This window comes from Girardinichthys multiradiatus, chromosome 3 (assembly GCF_021462225.1).
Source record: "Girardinichthys multiradiatus isolate DD_20200921_A chromosome 3, DD_fGirMul_XY1, whole genome shotgun sequence".
NCBI lineage: Eukaryota > Metazoa > Chordata > Actinopteri > Cyprinodontiformes > Goodeidae > Girardinichthys > Girardinichthys multiradiatus.
In genome coordinates, this window is record NC_061796.1 from 11,471,743 (window position 1) to 11,490,095 (window position 18,353).

General features: G+C 37.9%; 1 protein-coding gene across 5 annotated transcripts in view; it reads left to right on the forward strand.

Moving 5' to 3' along the window:
• Positions 1 to 18,353, forward strand: part of triob (trio Rho guanine nucleotide exchange factor b) — a 140,058-nt gene that overhangs the window by 16,490 nt on the left and 105,215 nt on the right. Inside the window, exon 1 of one of the 5 annotated variants that reach the window (XM_047360311.1) lies at positions 8,724 to 8,853. The exons of the other annotated variants lie outside the window; for them this stretch is intronic. Coding sequence (XP_047216267.1) covers positions 8,739 to 8,853 — 115 coding nt within the window. The 5' untranslated portion in view covers positions 8,724 to 8,738. Of the gene's footprint in view, positions 1 to 8,723; positions 8,854 to 18,353 lie in introns of those variants that run through there. 5 annotated transcript variants of the gene reach the window in all.

Here is an 18,353-nt window from a genome sequence, read left to right on the forward strand (position 1 = left end):
TTATTTATTATTTTTGTAGTAGTAAGAAAATAAACATTTGCCTGAAGTTCTGATTCATATTTTTTGTTGATGTCGCTAGTGTGTCCTTTCAGAGGACTTGACCTAACCTCAGCTGGGTATTTCCTGTTCTTTATTTATTTTTTAATAGACTAGTCAGCAAGGTTTAAGAAGAACCCATTTTTTAGGTGAATCATTTGCTCAGAGCTCCATGAGTTCTTGCATTCTTGTAGTTTTAATGTCTATCACCTTTGTGTCTTTCTGGTAATTAAGAAGTGCAGAATTCTAAAATAATGAACACCACACAGGTAAATAAAATAACTAATGCTTGTATGGATATTTGCTGTGTTATATTGGCCATGTTTGGGTTTGGGTTATTGATTGTCCTGCAAGATGAACCCTCTAGCCAAAAACAAATCCCTAATAGAGAGTAATTGAAAGCATGTACACAAAGAAGAATTTGTTTGTCCTCTCATCACAGGTCTCAAACTTATTCGGCGACTGTCAGTCATAGACGGCACGCATACATTTAATGTTGACTCCAGTGCCTTGTAAAAGTATTAACTACCCTTGAACATTTTCACATTTTGTCATGTTACATCCATAAACATCATTGTATTTATTTGGACGTCATGAGACAGACAAACATTAAGTAACGTGTAACTGTGAAGTGGAAAGATAATAATATATGGTATACAGGTCCTTCTCAAAATATTAGCATATTGTGATAAAGTTAATTATTTTCCATAATGTAATGATGAAAATTTAACATTCATATATTTTAGATTCATTGCACACTAACTGAAATATTTCAGGTCTTTTATTGTCTTAATACGGATGATTTTGGCATACAGCTCATGAAAACCCAAAATTCCTATCTCACAAAATTAGCATATCATTAAAAGGGTCTCTAAACGAGCTATGAACCTAATCATCTGAATCAACGAGTTAACTCTAAACACCTGCAAAAGATTCCTGAGGCCTTTAAAGCTCCCAGCCTGGTTCATCACTCAAAACCCCAATCATGGGTAAGACTGCCGACCTGACTGCTGTCCAGAAGGCCACTATTGACACCCTCAAGCAAGAGGGTAAGACACAGAAAGAAATTTCTGAACGAATAGGCTGTTCCCAGAGTGCTGTATCAAGGCACCTCAGTGGGAAGTCTGTGGGAAGGAAAAAGTGTGGCAGAAAACGCTGCACAAAGAGAAGAGGTGACCGGACCCTGAGGAAGATTGTGGAGAAGGGCCGATTCCAGACCTTGGGGGACCTGCGGAAGCAGTGGACTGAGTCTGGAGTAGAAACATCCAGAGCCGTGCACAGGCGTGTGCAGGAAAATGGGCTACAGGTGCCGCATTCCCCAGGTCAAGCCACTTTTGAACCAGAAACAGTGGCAGAAGCGCCTGACCTGGGCTACAGAGAAGCAGCACTGGACTGTTGCTCAGTGGTCCAAAGTACTTTTTTCGGATGACAGCAAATTCTGCATGTCATTCGGAAATCAAGGTGCCAGAGTCTGGAGGAAGACTGGGGAGAAGGAAATGCCAAAATGCCAGAAGTCCAGTGTCAAGTACCCACAGTCAGTGATGGTCTGGGGTGCCGTGTCAGCTGCTGGTGTTGGTCCACTGTGTTTTATCAAGGGTAGGGTCAATGCAGCTAGCTATCAGGAGATTTTGGAGTACTTCATGCTTCCATCTGCTGAAAAGCTTTATGGAGATGAAGATTTCATTTTTCAGCACGACCTGGCACCTGCTCACAGTGCCAAAACCACTGGTAAATGGTTTACTGACCATGGTATCACTGTGCTCAATTGGCCTGCCAGCTCTCCTGACCTGAACCCCATAGAGAATTTGTGGGATATTGTGAAGAGAACGTTGAGAGACTCAAGATCCAACACTCTGGATGAGCTAAAGGCCGCTATCGAAGCATCCTGGGCCTCCATAAGACCTCAGCAGTGCCACAGGCTGATTGCCTCCATGCCACGCCGCATTGAAGCAGTCATTTCTGCAAAAGTATTCCCGACCAAGTATTGAGTGCATAACTGTACATGATTATTTGAAGGTTGACGTTTTTTGTATTAAAAACACTTTTCTTTTATTGGTCGGATGAAATATGCTAATTTTGTGAGATAGGAATTTTGGGTTTTCATGAGCTGTATGCCAAAATCATCCGTATTAAGACAATAAAAGACCTGAAATATTTCACTTAGTGTGCAATGAATCTAAAATATATGAATGTTAAATTTTCATCATGACATTATGGAAAATAATGAACTTTATCACAATATGCTAATATTTTGAGAAGGACCTTTATGTATGGTTCTTACAAAACAAAATCTGAAAAGTGTGAAGTGCATTTTTATTCTTCCCCATTTACTCTGAAACTTCTAGCTAAAGTTCATTGCAACCAAATGTCATCCGATTTCACCTTATTAAAATATATAATTCCCACGTGTGTGTAATTTAATCTCCATATACAGCTGTCCTGTTGAAGGCCATTGAACAAACATCAACTTAGCTGGCAGGTCAGAGATAACATTTGGGAAATGTTTAAAGCAGGTTATAAAACAATATCCAAGGATTTAAACATCTCACAATGCCCTTTTCAATCCATTCTTCAAGACTCAAAAGACCAACCATGACATAGCTATCCTCTCAAAGTGGGTCAGGTATGACAGCATTTATCAGAGAAGCAACCAAGAGACTCCAATTTATCCACAGTTGTATTTATTTATTTTCCAGTTGAAAAGAACAATAAAGTGCAATCTCAAATTTCAATTAGAACTGTAAGCAGTTATGATTGGCTTCCAAGGACCTCCCAGCAACTCCACCCCCTGCCCCTTCCAGACTACCACGTCACACGCCGACATGACCACATTTTCCAAAGGGTCAGGTCGGATCTAGGTTGCAGAAGCACTCAGACCTCACAGGCTTAGTGGCACGCAGCGCAAATGCACTAAACCCAGCGGCAAGCACAGCGCAAACCGCGTCCTGTCTGAAAGGCCCTTAAGGGATATTAGCAGCTATGGAGAAAGAAGGGGAAAGACGCGCCGCCATGAAAGATACTGAACATGAAGCAGTCAAATATTCAAATTAAAATGTTCGCAAACACTGGACCACCATAATAATAATATAGTCTTAATTAAAACATGAATAAACATTTGCTATTTACAATAACTCAACAAAACTCAGTTCTTTGTAGCCAAATTTCTAAACTCAAACCTATTTACTTACCCTATTGCTAACATTACAAAGATCACATTTAGTTTTGCAATCTGTAAAAACAATTTACAAGATTAAGATTCTTTTGTAATGCTAAAATGCTTGTATTTATTGCAATCTCAAACCTCACATATATCCATAAAAAAATCAAGTAATTGAAGCTGAAAATGCATTAATCACTTAATAAAGGTGATGTTTTAATCCTATTGAATTTGAGGCAATAACATTTTATTTAAAAAACAAATTGAATTTTTTTCTTGCATTTTCTCTTTCATATATATCTTAAGTTGCTACACCAACACAAAAATTGTTATTCGATTAATTGTCAAAACAATCGATAGAATACTCGATTACTGAAATAGTTGTTCATAACAGCCCTAAATTCAACATTTTATTTTTATTTCACTCAATGATTATTGCCCTGTCGCACTCACTCCCATCATGATGAAGTGCTTTGAGAGACAGGGGAAGAACCACATCATCTCCCCGAACCAAAATACCGACCGTAGATAGTGGTTCTGAACACTACAAATGCAATACACCTTTTGGCTACTAGCGTAATTTTGGTTGCGCTGTTTCTTTCGCGAGCGGCAGACAGCAAGCTTTCTGCAGAATCCATATTTCATCAAAAAATTACCAGGGCTGCTGCATTAAAAATGTCCTAAATATTCTCAGTTAGCTCTGTCTAAATCTACAATAATATGCATTGTTTATAATGTTTATAATGTCCCTAGATGTAATGGGTTTCATTAAAAAATTTGTTTGGCAGCATTGCGTCTGATACTTGTGTGAGCAAAACAAACAATCCACAATAATGAGGGTGGATACACCTGGGGTCAAACCTTGAATCTGAAGGTTGGGAGGCAGACAGCTCATCCCTACACTAAACACAGCCTATCACAAGCAGGGGGAAATGCTGACACATTGCTTGCATGGCCTCCGCCCGCACCCGTCGGCTTGGAACCCTAAATGGCAAAATTTCTGAATTTATTTAATTTATACAAATGTGTAAGGGACACACCAAACATCTGAGAGGTGGTGATAAGACCAAAAGTCTAACTTTCTTCATGATATGCAAAATTCTATGTGTAGTGAAAAACAAATACACGAACACCCTGAACACACCATCTGTACTGTGAAACTTGGTGGTGGCAACATGTCTTGTTGGGGATTCCTTATTTTGGCTGGGACGAATAGGCTGGTCAGACATTATGGAAGGTTGAGCTAAAGAGGCCAATCCGGGAAAATAAACTGGTACAGGCTGCTAAAGACTTGAGACTGGGGGAGATTTTTACCTTCCACCAGGACACAAACCCTCCAAAACATCCAGAGCTGTTATGGAAGGGTTTGGATCAAAGTATGTTCAGGTGTTAGAATGACCAAGGTAAAGTCTGGACCTAGGTCAAATTTAGAGTATATGTGGCAAGACTTGAAAACGGATGTTCACAAATGCTCCCTGTGCTATTTGACTGAGCTTGGGCTTTTTTTGCAAAGAAGATTGGGCAAACATTTTTGTCTGTAGATATGCAGAACTGATAGGACATACCCCAAAAGATCTGCAACTGGAATCACAGGAAAAAGGGGCTGATGCCACACTTTTCAGATTTTTATTTGTAAAAGAAAAAGGTAAAAGACTAGTATCCTTTTGCTTCCAATTCACAATTATACACTACTTTGTGTTGGTCTATCTAATAAAATTCCAAAAAAAAACATTAACGTTTATGGTTGTAACCTGACACAATGTGAAAAAGAGGTAAGAATGCATTTGCCAGTGTTATGGTTTGCGAGATATAGGACCCCAGAATGCAGACAAGCAGGCAGCGTGATGGTAAGTGAAAAAGGTTTAATAACAAAAACTCACTCACAGCAGGAGGCAGGAACAAAACAACAAACGGGCAGGCGAGACAGGCATGGCATGATCAAAAAACAAGACATGATCTGAGAAATGTTTCCGCCATGACTAACTGAACAGGTGTGTATATATGGAGTGAAAACCAGGTGGAGCAAGGAGACAGATTAACTTGGAGCAGGTGAACCGAATAAACTTAATTGACAGACAGAACAAAACGTGGCAGAACAAAACGTGGCTGCGGCAAAAACAGAGACTCTAATATACAACCAAAACCAAACTTGACAAAACATGAACAAGACTAAAACATGACCAGAAAAATTATAAACAGAAGCATGATTCAAAACTTGAGCAGTGAAAAACATAAGGAAAAAACCTGAAACCAAAAACCAAACCAGCCAGAGAGTGTAAATAGTCACTTTTCACTATTTATTTGATTTTTGTGTATTTATATGCTGCATCCAACAATGACAGGAGTTTATGATGTGTGTGTGTGTTTTGTTGAGGACACTTCACCACAAAATCACCAAACATACTCTTGGCTTGCATATGGACTTACAGACTAAGCATGCTTAGAGCAAACAGTTGGACTGATGCTCTAGATCACAGTCCAAGATAATCTACCACAGCAGCCAAGTGGCAGGATGATTCTGATCTCTTACTGTACTAAAGGGATATAAGCATGCTTGGTATGGTGAATTAGATGGGAATTTGCCTTGCTGGCTGAAAGAAAAGATAACTTTTGGAGCATATAGGGAGAGATTGAGAGGTCTCCTCTGCTCTGCCCTGCTCTCCTCTTCTCTCGTCTCCACCATATGTTTCTGTTCAGTTTAATTCAGCAGTGAGCTCAGTTTCTCATCCCTGCCCACACTGAGCTCACTGTGTGGTTCCTATTGAACTGGGCTTTGGATGCTAACCATGTGCACTGCGGGTAGACAAGCAGCCAGGCATACTCCCTCAGTCTGCCTCTCTCTTTTACTCTTCCTCTCTCTCAAACACACACACTCCTCTTAGCTGTGGAATAAGTGGTTTCCTCTGGGTTCAATGGATTTCTGTTTTTTAAATATCCCCCCCGCAGAGGTCTGGATGGCGAAAACGAGATTCGTTCATGTGTTTGCGGAAGTGGTTCTGTATGAATTAAGTTAGTTTACTTACTTTTAGGTTTTTGTATTTTTCAAAAGGTTATTTTTTTCAATAAGTGGTAAACAGGTAAACTTAATCTTTTTTAGACCTATGGGGCAGGTTCTGGGTAATAGAGATTGCCAGTTTTCTTTGAACTCTGACCTCCAAATTCAGATTTTGTCTGATTCAATTTTTTTTCCTAAGATCTGTAACACAACAGAATACTTGCTAGAGGTAGTAGTTTTTAATTTGTCTGAAAATGAATGAAGATTATCCCTATTTAAGCATCAAAGCGTACTTCTAAACTAAAAGGTGCATTAAAGTAACTGATGTTGTTGCCCCACCTGCCTATCATGGATCAGAGCAGGTCGAGGCCATATTGGCAGATTTCAATCTTTGGGAGATCGATTGTGTTTTTCTCTGCTTTTTTATAAACATCATAATTTGTTATTAATCTTTATCCTAATCTATCCATGCAGACAGAGCGAAAAGGTTGTCACTCTAACTCATAACATCCTTAAAAAACAGAAAGAGGATTGAGAAAACAAATAATCTGAACACCATGAAAAGCTTTATATAGGTTACGTTTCATGTCCTAACCTCCACACTGAATTAGGTGTATTTTTTTATGTGATGGGCACTGTACTTTATTCAGACAAATACAAAGGGTTTGGACGCAATTGGACTTGCTTTTAAAAGATTTGAGTTACTGTCATTTAATTTGCAAGGAATCATGTAGGATATACAAACAGAGTCCATCATAGTATTGTCCACAAAGGGCTGTTTACTTACATCTGCCTTTGAGCATATTGAATTGCTATTGAATTAACTTACACCATCCTCTGTGGCTATAAACCCACAACACTTTGAATGTTAGGTGGACTCTGTGTTTAGGCCACAGACCTTTGTCTCTGACATCACTTAATAAAAAATAAGGTCAAATTTGTTAACTAGGTTTATCACCATTTGTAAAAGTCTAGAAACAGCCTTAATGCTGGGTTTACTATGTGGGATGTAGTGGAGGCAGAAACTAGCCACTTTTATTTCATGTACAGCAGTGTATGTATTTTTACCTGTGAAAATCTCAACCTTTCTACAAATCTCTACTGTTGTTGGCCTAGGTTTGCTTTTATTACAATTAATATACCTGCATAAAAATGTGAATCCAAACTTTACAAATCTAGAAGTTATTCCATCTTATTTGTTAATAAAAATAAAACAAATTATGCTCCCAAACTTCAGACAAAGGCTCATAACTAAAACAGATAGGATCCAAAACAGAAAACATTGTGTGTGTGTCTTTGTGAGCCAGTATGTGGCTATTAATAATAATAATAATAATAATGACAACATGTACTTTAAAGGAAAACTGATCGAAACCTCTGAAAGGTATTCACTGTGCACAAGCATATGTTGCAACCCCCACTAAATGGCATTGATCAAATTCAGCAGTAGTGTTTTCTTTTCTCTGATTGCAGTTCAGATCTGTTCCCCATGCCATCCTCACACAAACAATCGCATTAGATATATAAATACACCACCATCTGCTAATAAGCTCCATCTGCTGTAAACTGAATTTCCCACCGAAGTCATGTAGAGTTTCTCTTCTGTCTATATCACATTCTTTCCTTGCATCTGAATGTGCTCTTTCTGCAATATCTGATGCCAATACAATGGTCATAATCTATTCTTGATGCTGTATAGACAGCCTTTTGACAAATAAAGGTTAGTATATCAACGTAATTTATTGCCATCTGCCCTCCCTCCAAGCCCTTGTATCATTTCTCTTTCGCACATCATCATCATCTTTGTCCTCTGTCTCCCAGATCATGGTCTTTTTCTTGTAAGCACTCATGCATATAAAGCCGAGGTTCCGCTCTATCCGGCTTCCAATTGCCATCAGCCTCTCCCATGCAGATCGGCCAATCGCTCTGCGGAGTGGAGTCGACAGGGAGGGGCTGAGAGTCATGGAAGGAGCAAGGGGGGATGTGTTGTGTACGTGTGCTTGCTAGCTGCTCCTTGACTCAAGGAATATAAAGGATGCTCGGCTGCTCCAGAAACAGGGGGATGTCGCTGTAATGCCAGGTCTACGCTATTCAGCGGAGGCACTTGCAGGTTTTTAATGGCTGTGCTGCTGCGAAATGAAGTGCAGAGGAATGCTCATTGTTTTTATTTATTTAAATTAGCAAGAATGGACTATGCTGTTTTTGCTGCATCTGAGCAAATGGACTAATAATTTAAATTGTGATAATGTAAAGATGAACATGTTCTTTGATTTTGACCTAAAGCAGCAGCGTGCTTCGAGAGATTCCTCAGCTCTATTAGGAAATGTATGTACATCAAGATTCTGAAAGTTTGTGCCTTTGTTACTTAATAATTTGATTGGTCTCTTGTGGTAGAAAAGGCTACATCAGGATGATTGACAAATGTTCTTTAAATTAAAGAGATCATTTGAAGCGGACTTGATTATAAAGTAACTGGAGTGCTAAAGACCTTGATTTTCAAAGACAAAAGGGACTTTTGTTAGATGTTTACTTGTTTTTTGAAGCCCGTTTATGGATGGCATCCCCCCCTTGCTTCTGCAATGCTCTTTGCTTTGGTTGTTTGAGTGGTTTGAGGGAGTGAACAAGGCTGTGGACATGTCCATCCAGATCCTGTCTGCTCTTCCTTGTAAGTATGACATGATTGTACAAGGCTGGGCAGAATTATTCAGGAGTGTTTATAGAGTCCCACACCAAAACTATATCTGATTTAGGCTGCTTTGTTTTTGTTAACGTGTTTGGCTGTTAAATCAACGCTCTATACTTAGATTTCAGAGGTCTGCAGACTAACTATTAAATACATTTGACTCATGTGGTCTCACCTCTTCTGCCGCTAAGATCTGTGTTTACATGGAAGGGGTTGTAGCCATCAAAGATGTAAGACATAGGATCTATGATGTGGTTGGGATTGCATAATTTGTTGCACACATAAAAGAGATAATAATTGGCATGTTTTTTTCATGTATTCTTGAACTAAAATATTATACCAGACAAAAGATTAAAGAATAAAGATCTAAAGGTTTAAAGATGAAGCTTAAGTCCAGGCCTTTGCATTTGAATCATATTGTACAAAATTGGAGAAGAGATTTAAAGCTATCCTATGTAGGTTTAGCTGAATATGAACCAGATGCTGCAGCACATCTGGTTACAGGCGAAAACCTGATGTTTAAACTTTGTTTAACCATCATTCGAGTTCAAAGAAGAGCTCAACTATGTAAATTGCTGGTTGGATGGTCGTTAATATTACTCATTACTCCGCGTTTCTATAAATAAATAAATTTTATTTAGCTTTTCCTTGACACCATGACGCTAAATAAAGAAAAAAATCAACTATGAAATTAAGTGCAGTGACCTGTAAGCGTTTAATTTTTAAGCATCTTGTCAGTATTGATGTCCCGGTCATGGAAATATGAAGGTCAGGAATGTTCAAACTTTCTGACTCTTTTGAACTCTACCCAAAAATGTCTGTCTCAGTTTACTTGCAAGTGAACCCTGGTGCAGTTCGTTTACAGCAGGAAAAAAAAAACAAAAGGGCTATCTAGCCCACCAAGATGAGAAAGTAAGCGAAGGGAAGCAGGTGATGTTTGATTTACGGACAAAACGTTTAAATTCTGTTTCTGTGTAACCACAGCAACGAATCATATTTCATCCCTCTCTGCTTTGTTTTTCTGCACTGCACTCATCATTCCATGTAGCAACATTAGCAGCCTTATTTATAGCACCTCAAGTGAGCAGTTGTGGTAATTACATCACACTGCTTAGGTGGTTTAATCTGTTTTTAAAAGTGCAGCATGGAAGTGAACCATGACAAATGAAGTTGTGAAATAATTCTGCATTTCCAACCCAATCGAATCAAGTCTGTCTATCCTGGTGTGAAAGTTCCCCAAGCGTAAGCAATAGGCACTTACAAATACTACTAAGTTTAGTGGGCGTTTATTTTATACTTTAGCACAAATCTGCGTCAAAATTAAAACAACAATAAATAAAGGCTATAAATATCATTGTTATAATTGTTATAACTGGCATATAAGCCACATATTGACTCTTAAAAACACATACAGAACATCTTCTGTTTTGGATTATATTTGTTTTTACTATTTCTTTTTTTGTCTTGAGAATGAAACCCTGTGTTTCAAGATTAAGTGAATAAATAAAAGTACAATCTAAAAGTATAAACCATCTTTGCAGGCAGGCAGACTGATTGTTTCTATTCTAATTTTAATAAGAGTAAATGGGTCATGGTTGTAACGCAGGGGTTAAGCACACGACCCATGTACAAAGGTCTTAGTCCTTGAGTCCTGGCCCGTTGATGTTTGCCCGTTGATGTTTATTGTGTAGGAGCCATGATACTGTGCTATTTTAGTACAAAGTTGTTGATACAGTGAGAACCTCATACTGACCTATGTACTTTTAGAACAGAAGTTTGAAGAGTACGAGATCAGTCTCACAATGTTTTTAGGTCTGTCATAGATGTTAGACAATATGTTATAGAGGCAATGTTTTCCTCCTCGTCAAAATAACACAGTAAATGTGTCATTAGCTACAAATTGTGCATTTTGGTGCCGTGTTTAATTGTTTTCTTTTTTATTTTCTATTGTTTTTCACCATTGTTTTCACTACTGAGAATGTGATGCAGATAAAAACAGGAAATGTATCACATGGATGCACTGTATCCTGTGTGTGTGCAGTCAGGGTGGAGTCCAGGTTCCGCTGTAGCTCTGTGTTGTTTTAAAGCCCAAAAGTTGCAGCTCTGTTTTTTTTCCCTTCATCTTTCGATCTCTGATTTTTCTCCTTTTGGGATGGCTAGAGACTGAGACAAAATATGAAAATTGCTAAATTTTTGTAAACTATTTCCCTCTGGGGAAATGCTGCTGTAAATCCGCTGCAAAATTGTAAGCACACGTCGGCCAGTGTAGCTCATGTGCCCTGTTATGATGTTAGTTTGGCTCTGCGGATTATAATTTTGAGCAGAGGAAAAAAGTTATTTTACTCCAGGCTTTGCTGAATGACCGTTGGGCCCTCTGTGGGAGTATTTGTACATATGTGCACATGGTTACTCGTGCATATCAGTCAGATGTTCCATGGGATAGTCTCGCAGCATGCTGTTTTCATAAACCAGTTGTTTTTAGAGCTGTGACAACGTTGGAGCGCTTACCTCCTGACATGGAGACAAGCTTGGGTTGTGTAGCTTGCTGTCTGGATTGTGTTTACTCAGCAGGACATTGGTCTTTGTTGAAGACAACTCTAGTGCAAAACTATACACAATACAATGGAGTGACATTGAGGGAAGTTGAAAACAGAAACAGAGGGACTGAGATTAGGAAATGACCAGAGAAGAGTGTTTAGCATTAGAGGTAAGACAAGGATGGGTAAAAAAACCTGATACTGAAAGCAACAGAGAAGGACACCTTATGTCAGTGATGAACTCAAATATGCCAGAAGCTCTTAAACAAAATGTCCCTGGATGCTATCACACAAACTAGACAAACAGGCTTTATTAAACAATAATGTAATGAGCTGCAAAATGTTTTGCACTATGTGCCATCCTCTGGGACCAAGCTCTTAATGCTGAGCTCCAAAACATGGTTGCTAGCTTTCAGAAAGCTAGTAACCTGCAGGTGCACACAGTCAGAGACTGAGTGTATTTCAGTGTCTTCATTTTAGATTAAAGAAAACAATGAACAAATATGAAGTAGAGTAATATATGATATAATAAAGCCACCTTTTCAGTCCTAGTTTTAACTGAACAGTTTGTATGATTAATTAATCCTGTTATCAGAGCTCATCTGTCACTATGGTAACAGCTGTCATTTAAGGTTGTGTTGTGCCTAACCTGATAACTCTGCTGCAAATGGGTTCATGCTCTTTTAGATTTTGTTTACAAGCAAATGGTGTTGACAAACTGCCAATATTTATTCCTAGTTTCAGCTAGGGATATCAGTGGATGCTCAAATTTAGTGAGGCTTGATTCATCATAATGTTTTTCCTCATTATGACGGTCCAGTGGCAGATCCAGGGGTACTTTTTTTTCTAATCTACACCTTGAGTGAACAAGAGGGTTTGATTTTAAGGCTGTAAATGCTCAAACTGATGATACGTATAAATTGTTGTGCAATTGTCATTTGGTGAAATAAAACGTTAATTTTAAAAATGATTGCATTATTTTTCTACAATCTTGTTATATTCTTCTGTAAGGAAATGTGGTAATGTGACAAAATGATTCACTGGTAGGTGGCCACTCAGAATTTTTTGGTTTGATTGGAGCAGAGATGCACCAATCAGCATTTTGTGGCTAATTTTTTTATGAGCCATAGACATGTCCTGACAAACTTACAAAGTTGTTTTCCTTTAAAATAGCTTGTTACATCTCTGTGCTTTTTCACCAGAGAGTGATCTTTATGGTACGGCCTAGTAGGATTTAATATATGTTCACTGATCAGAAAAGATTAGATTTTTGAGTTTTGACCGGACACCAGTCATGGCTGATTAAGGCCCATTTTTCTGTGTATCTCTTATCATTGGTTATTATCTGTCTTTTTTCTCAAAGGTCAGCTGGGAAAAGAAACATTGAAAATAACACAGTTTTTAAGGTTGTCAAAATGTTTATACAAAATTGTGTAATTTTATTTCCATACAAAATAAAAATAGTTAATTATCAAGAAAATTAAACTGATATGCAAGTAAATGCCATCATGTAAATAAATTAGGACACCCCACTAAATATTATTTCTTTCAACATAAATGTTCAAATTTCAGTGTTTAAAATGATAAAATGATTTATTTGCACAAATAAAAAAAATTATTTTACTCCTTTAACAAGATGTCAGCAAAAAATCATTTTCTCACAAATGAAAAAGTACAACTCAGTGCGGACTCTGATATGAGCTGGTCCTGCTTCAGGAAAGCATCCCCAAACCATGACACTTACACCCCTCCACTTGTCCCTCACCAGAAATTGCATTTTCTTATTATGCTTTCCTAATGTGAAAGTTATTTAATTTTTCTAGTATTTTAAAAATTGTCATTAAATATCATCATGTTAAAGTACTGTATGTTTAAAAAATGCACAGGCTTCCTTAACTTGAAATTAATTGAAAATGTGAAATACTGAACATGGTAAAATTGAGTGCTGTAAAACCCAACATGTGATTAATATCGCCTCTGTGAAAATTAGATTTTGTGAATTTGGAGGTCATTAAAATGATAACATGGTAAATATTAATATTATAAATATTAAGGTTATCAAATTTAACGTTGCCCGTGTTCATTCCTTGCCTTGATTTTAGCACCTCCTCTTTTACCACTTTAGATTTATAATAAAGTGTATTAGTTTTAACGTTGCCCGTTTTCATTCACTGCCATGATTTTAGCGCCTCCATTTTTACCACTTCTGTTTTATCATTCATCGCGTTCACAATGTGATTTCTGTTACTTTCGGTAGATTGGAATACGGCAGCAGCCCTGGCACGACAGCAGAGTACTTGTTGTCCATAGCCATTCGCATGCATTTTCAATAGTACGGCAGTGATTTGTTGGAAGTTCTTTAGGGTCCATAACTCGGCAGACAGTGCTCTCAAAAATTGACAACACAACTGGGATGCTGTAGGATTACTTTCAGGCTATGTGTGGTGACTATTTGTCAAAGAAAACAAATCAACCCAACTAAGGACTTAACTCAAATAATTACCGATGTGCACCATGGGTTTGTGGTTTAGGCAGTAGCCTATAATTCAAGAGTCCAATATGCAAACAAATGTATATCTTTTCAAAGGTTTATTTCAAGGAAAAAGACAATGACAAATGTGGGTTCCACCCTTCCACCCGGTAGTTATACCCAGCGGTAGGTTCAACACAGAAATCAGGCACCTTCTCCGGAAGAGGGAGGGAACGCTGCTCAATTGGCTGTCGAAGCAAGCTGGCGCAGAGAAACGGCGAACCTCTTTTTTTAAATTAAGTGGAATCTTAATAAACCGAGTAGATATTTGAGCTCAACAAACCTACATTCTCGCCTAAAAAGACCTTAAAAGTGTATTTGGGGTCACAGAAAGCGTATTATTTACATTTTTATTTACAATTTTTGCCACCATCGTCTGTCATTGCTCCCCAAGCTCGACCAATCTGCTTCACAATGAATCATGGGAAATTGTGGGTCATGCACTACAAAACTCCGCGGTTGCACTAGGGCTGCTGCCGTATTTCCATCTACCGGAAGTAACAAAAACTACACTGTGAACGCGATGAATGATAAAATCAAGGCAGTGAAAGAAAACGGGCAACGTTAAATTTGATAACCTTAAAATTTATAACATTAATATTTACCACGTTATCATTTTAATAACCTCCATATTCACAGATTCTAATTTTTACATGTGTTGGTTTTTACAGCACTCACTTTTACCATGTTCAGTATTTCACAACACTAATTCATTACAAGTTTTTAAAAATTATACATTTTTGTTACTTTGACCCCTCACTTCCATAGAGTCTCCTAAATGTCTCACAACTTAAGGGACCGAATGGTTTAGGGCAACAAAATGAATGTAGGATGTTCAAGAATATTGTTTTCAAAGTAGGCCTGTTTGTGTAGAAAAACATGTCTGATATTTACGTTCAATAATACCTCATTTATTTATTTTTATTCCTTTTTTCACAATAGTGTAGAAGAACCCCCAATTCCCAAACACAAAAACGGTTTGGCCACTGACACAACTTCTGACTTTGAGTTTAATAAGTTGCTCTTGTAAAGTATATAATGCGCTACAGGCAGAGAGAGGAAAATATGCAGCTTTAATCTGTACCTCTGCCCTGTAATCCACTTTAATTTACAGACTACAGCTGGACCTTACTCATCTCAATGTCTTCTGCTTTAAAAGGTGCTAAAAAACTCTTTTCTGCCAGAGGCCAGTGGTGTATTTTTACTAGTGGAAGTTATAATTACAACAGGTAATGTTTCTAGACCTTCAAAATATATTAAAATGACTATATAATTGTTTATTTGATATATATATATATATATTTCCAGTTCTATTCAAATGATCACATATACCAATGTATTTAATAACTTATTTTTTGTGATTTGTGTCACTTAGACTTCTACAACAAGAGTATCATGTAAAATCTCTTCTAAGGAGAAAAAATAAAATAAAATCCAAAGTATGGAGCAGATATGATTGGGAAAAAGGGAAGTGAAGAGTAAGGGAGAATATTAATCATGATAATCATGATGATGGGGCTTTTCTAAGATTATCTTGTCCCAAGCTGAGGGAAGGCTGTCAGCTGGCCTGCCAGGCAAGCTTAGATACTTTTCATAATATTGAACAGTAGTCATTTGGCATTTTTATTTGCCCAAAATTACATTTATTGTAAAATTCACCTTTCTTGTTACTACTTCCCTCAGTCTTTCTGACATAATATGTTGAAACCCTATCTGATCTGAGCCACTTCTGTTTAATGAACTACACACAGCTGAAACTGTTCTGCCACTGCTAAGTTTTGTTTGTTCCTTTCTTTCCTTTCTGTACTCTTTTTCTCCAGAGAAGCTTAGTAACACATTGGGTCACAGAGGCATGCACCCTCCTATTTGTTTCCAATGCTTATAAAGTGCCATTTAGTATTTTTTGGTTTAGGGTTAGTTTTGTTGCACACTAGGACTGTCACTGGCTTTGGTCTAAAGCTGACTGCTGATTGGTTGTTCCCGCAGCCGTACAAAGCATCCTCGGCTCTGCTTCTTTGATGCAGTTCAGCTGGTTGTTCAGTGAGTTTTTATTGCATACTGTGCTGGGTAGACAGATACCCATGGATGCTCAGCACTGAAACAGGCTTTTATTCCTCTGCATAGTCAGAGTTTCTCATTCAGCCTTTCTCCTGCAATAACAATGTACATCATTACATGGACTGTGTTTGAAGCAACAGTGAGCCCCATTGTTTGACTGGCAAGAGGTTCATGGTCTTGTTGATATATTAATGAGGTTTGTTTTATTGGTTAGGTATAAAGTAGGGTAGAAGGTAGTTGATGTTGAGTGTTTGTGTGTGTGGATGATTTTTGACTTTACCTGTTTTTTTTCTGATGTGGCATTCTGTACCTGGAAGTCAGAATGCCCCCTGATGCTGGAATTCTGACTTGGAAACTTGGAGGTTCCTGTAGAGTCTAGACCACTGTCTAGTTTGTATCTTAGTAACGTGTAACGAGCCATAGTACTCTGCAACCTCAGAAAGGTAACTTTTTTTTGGTGTTGAATGTTATTGCCTTGCATTACTAATTGTGGCTAGTCTGGTCATTGAGTACAACAATTAGTAAATTTTACGTGTTTCCCTAAATGTAATAGGAACACAGTTAAATTGAGAATGATGTCATTTCTGACTTTACATGTAAATGAAGTCCCTCATTTGTTTTTGAACTGTGTCTGCAAGTCATTGTAGTGATGTAGCTGTATATTTACAGCTCCAAAGACCTGGCCTATTTTACACTCACTCATGTGTTACTGCATGCTTACCCTGTCTCACTAAGAGGTGACAATCCTTCCCAGTTATTTATTTTAGCAGGGCCAGTCATGGTAATCAGGGCCTGGCCTTTTATAATACACATGCAATTGTGTGATCTCACAGTCACAAGAAACTGCAGGCAGTCAGCTTCTATGCTCTGAGATAATACAAGAAGTCCATCCTTGACATGCAGTGTGTCTAATTCGCCTTTAGTGATTTTGAAAGTGTCAACAGCTCGGGAAGAAGTATTTGTTGTGAGTCATTGGAACCATTGGAAGTACGACTTTTGGAACGTCCTCTCATTGTTTGGAATTGCATATCAATAAGACTGAACATGGCTGCTCTGACCTTGTTGTTCCGTTTGCACTACATGGGACTTCTTAGAGACAGAAAGGGAAGGCTAACCATGCAGTCTGCTAACAAAACTGGTAGGTGATACCTAAAATGCTATAGTGGATGTAGTAAAGATGAAAATGTAAACGCATTTAATTTTTAGACATGCGTCATTTGTAGGGTATTCTGCCTGACAAAAACAAAACACTTTTCCCTCTCAATAACATGTCTTTTTAAAAATTTCCTAGCTGAAGGGATGCAAATTTGCCAAAGCCAACATTTTCCAGAACAGTTTTACTTAAATGTGTAATTGTCAGGGTAGGTGAGATTGTGGTAGGACCAAAGTGCAGGAAAGAGTGAGGGAGTAGCATAGTGAGTAGATAAATGAATTTAATAGTATGAGTAGTATTCAGGGTAGATATCAGGAGGGACCAGTGGGGAAAAATGAAAATAAGGGAGTTTAAGTACTGTGGCAGAGAGGAGAATGGACCAATGAACCAAGGGAGGTAATCAGAGGGAATCAAGGACAGCTGGTGGAACAGGGAGATAGAGGGTAACTGAGGGATAGTGACTAATTAACATTAATGAGCAGGGAGTGCAGAGAGGTAACAGAAAACAGCTTAGTGAACTGAAATAAGAAAACAATAAGACTGCAAAAAGAATATAAACAGGGAGGAACCAGATCTATAGGGTAATACAAACTAAAACATCTAACCTATGAATCCAATAAAGTAACAAACACCTAAACAACAGAATCTAACAATCATGAATGAAATGAAAAAAGCAAGTAAAGAACATGGGAGTGCAGAGAAAGTAAATAGAACACAAACCCAAAGGTCAGGCAGATTATTACAGTAATACTGTTTGTTATCAAAGGGTTGGACAAACCATGACTACTATGTCCCCAAAATTCAGTTGTATTTATATATAAATATATATATATACAAGCAAAGCAACTCTCTGTAATCCACTTAGTGTCTGATGAAGCTCCCTGCACCCTTCTGTAAAGCACTACCTGTTGATGCATGGAGTTCTCTTCATAGTTATAATTACTTTAAAAATATGGCACAATTTTCAATGCTTTAAACAGATAGGTATCTTGTAATTTCTCTCTGTCAACACAAATATCTCCAAAGATGGCTATGCTTAACATTCTAAAATATCACCCTGTATCAAGCACCCTGTCCTCAGATAGTGGGCTTCTAACATTGGTCGGGACGATTAAAACATTAGATAATATGGCCATTTGGAAAAATGTGCTTCTTTATATGTGTATGAAACATCTTTTTATATCAGCTTGTGAGAATACATTTT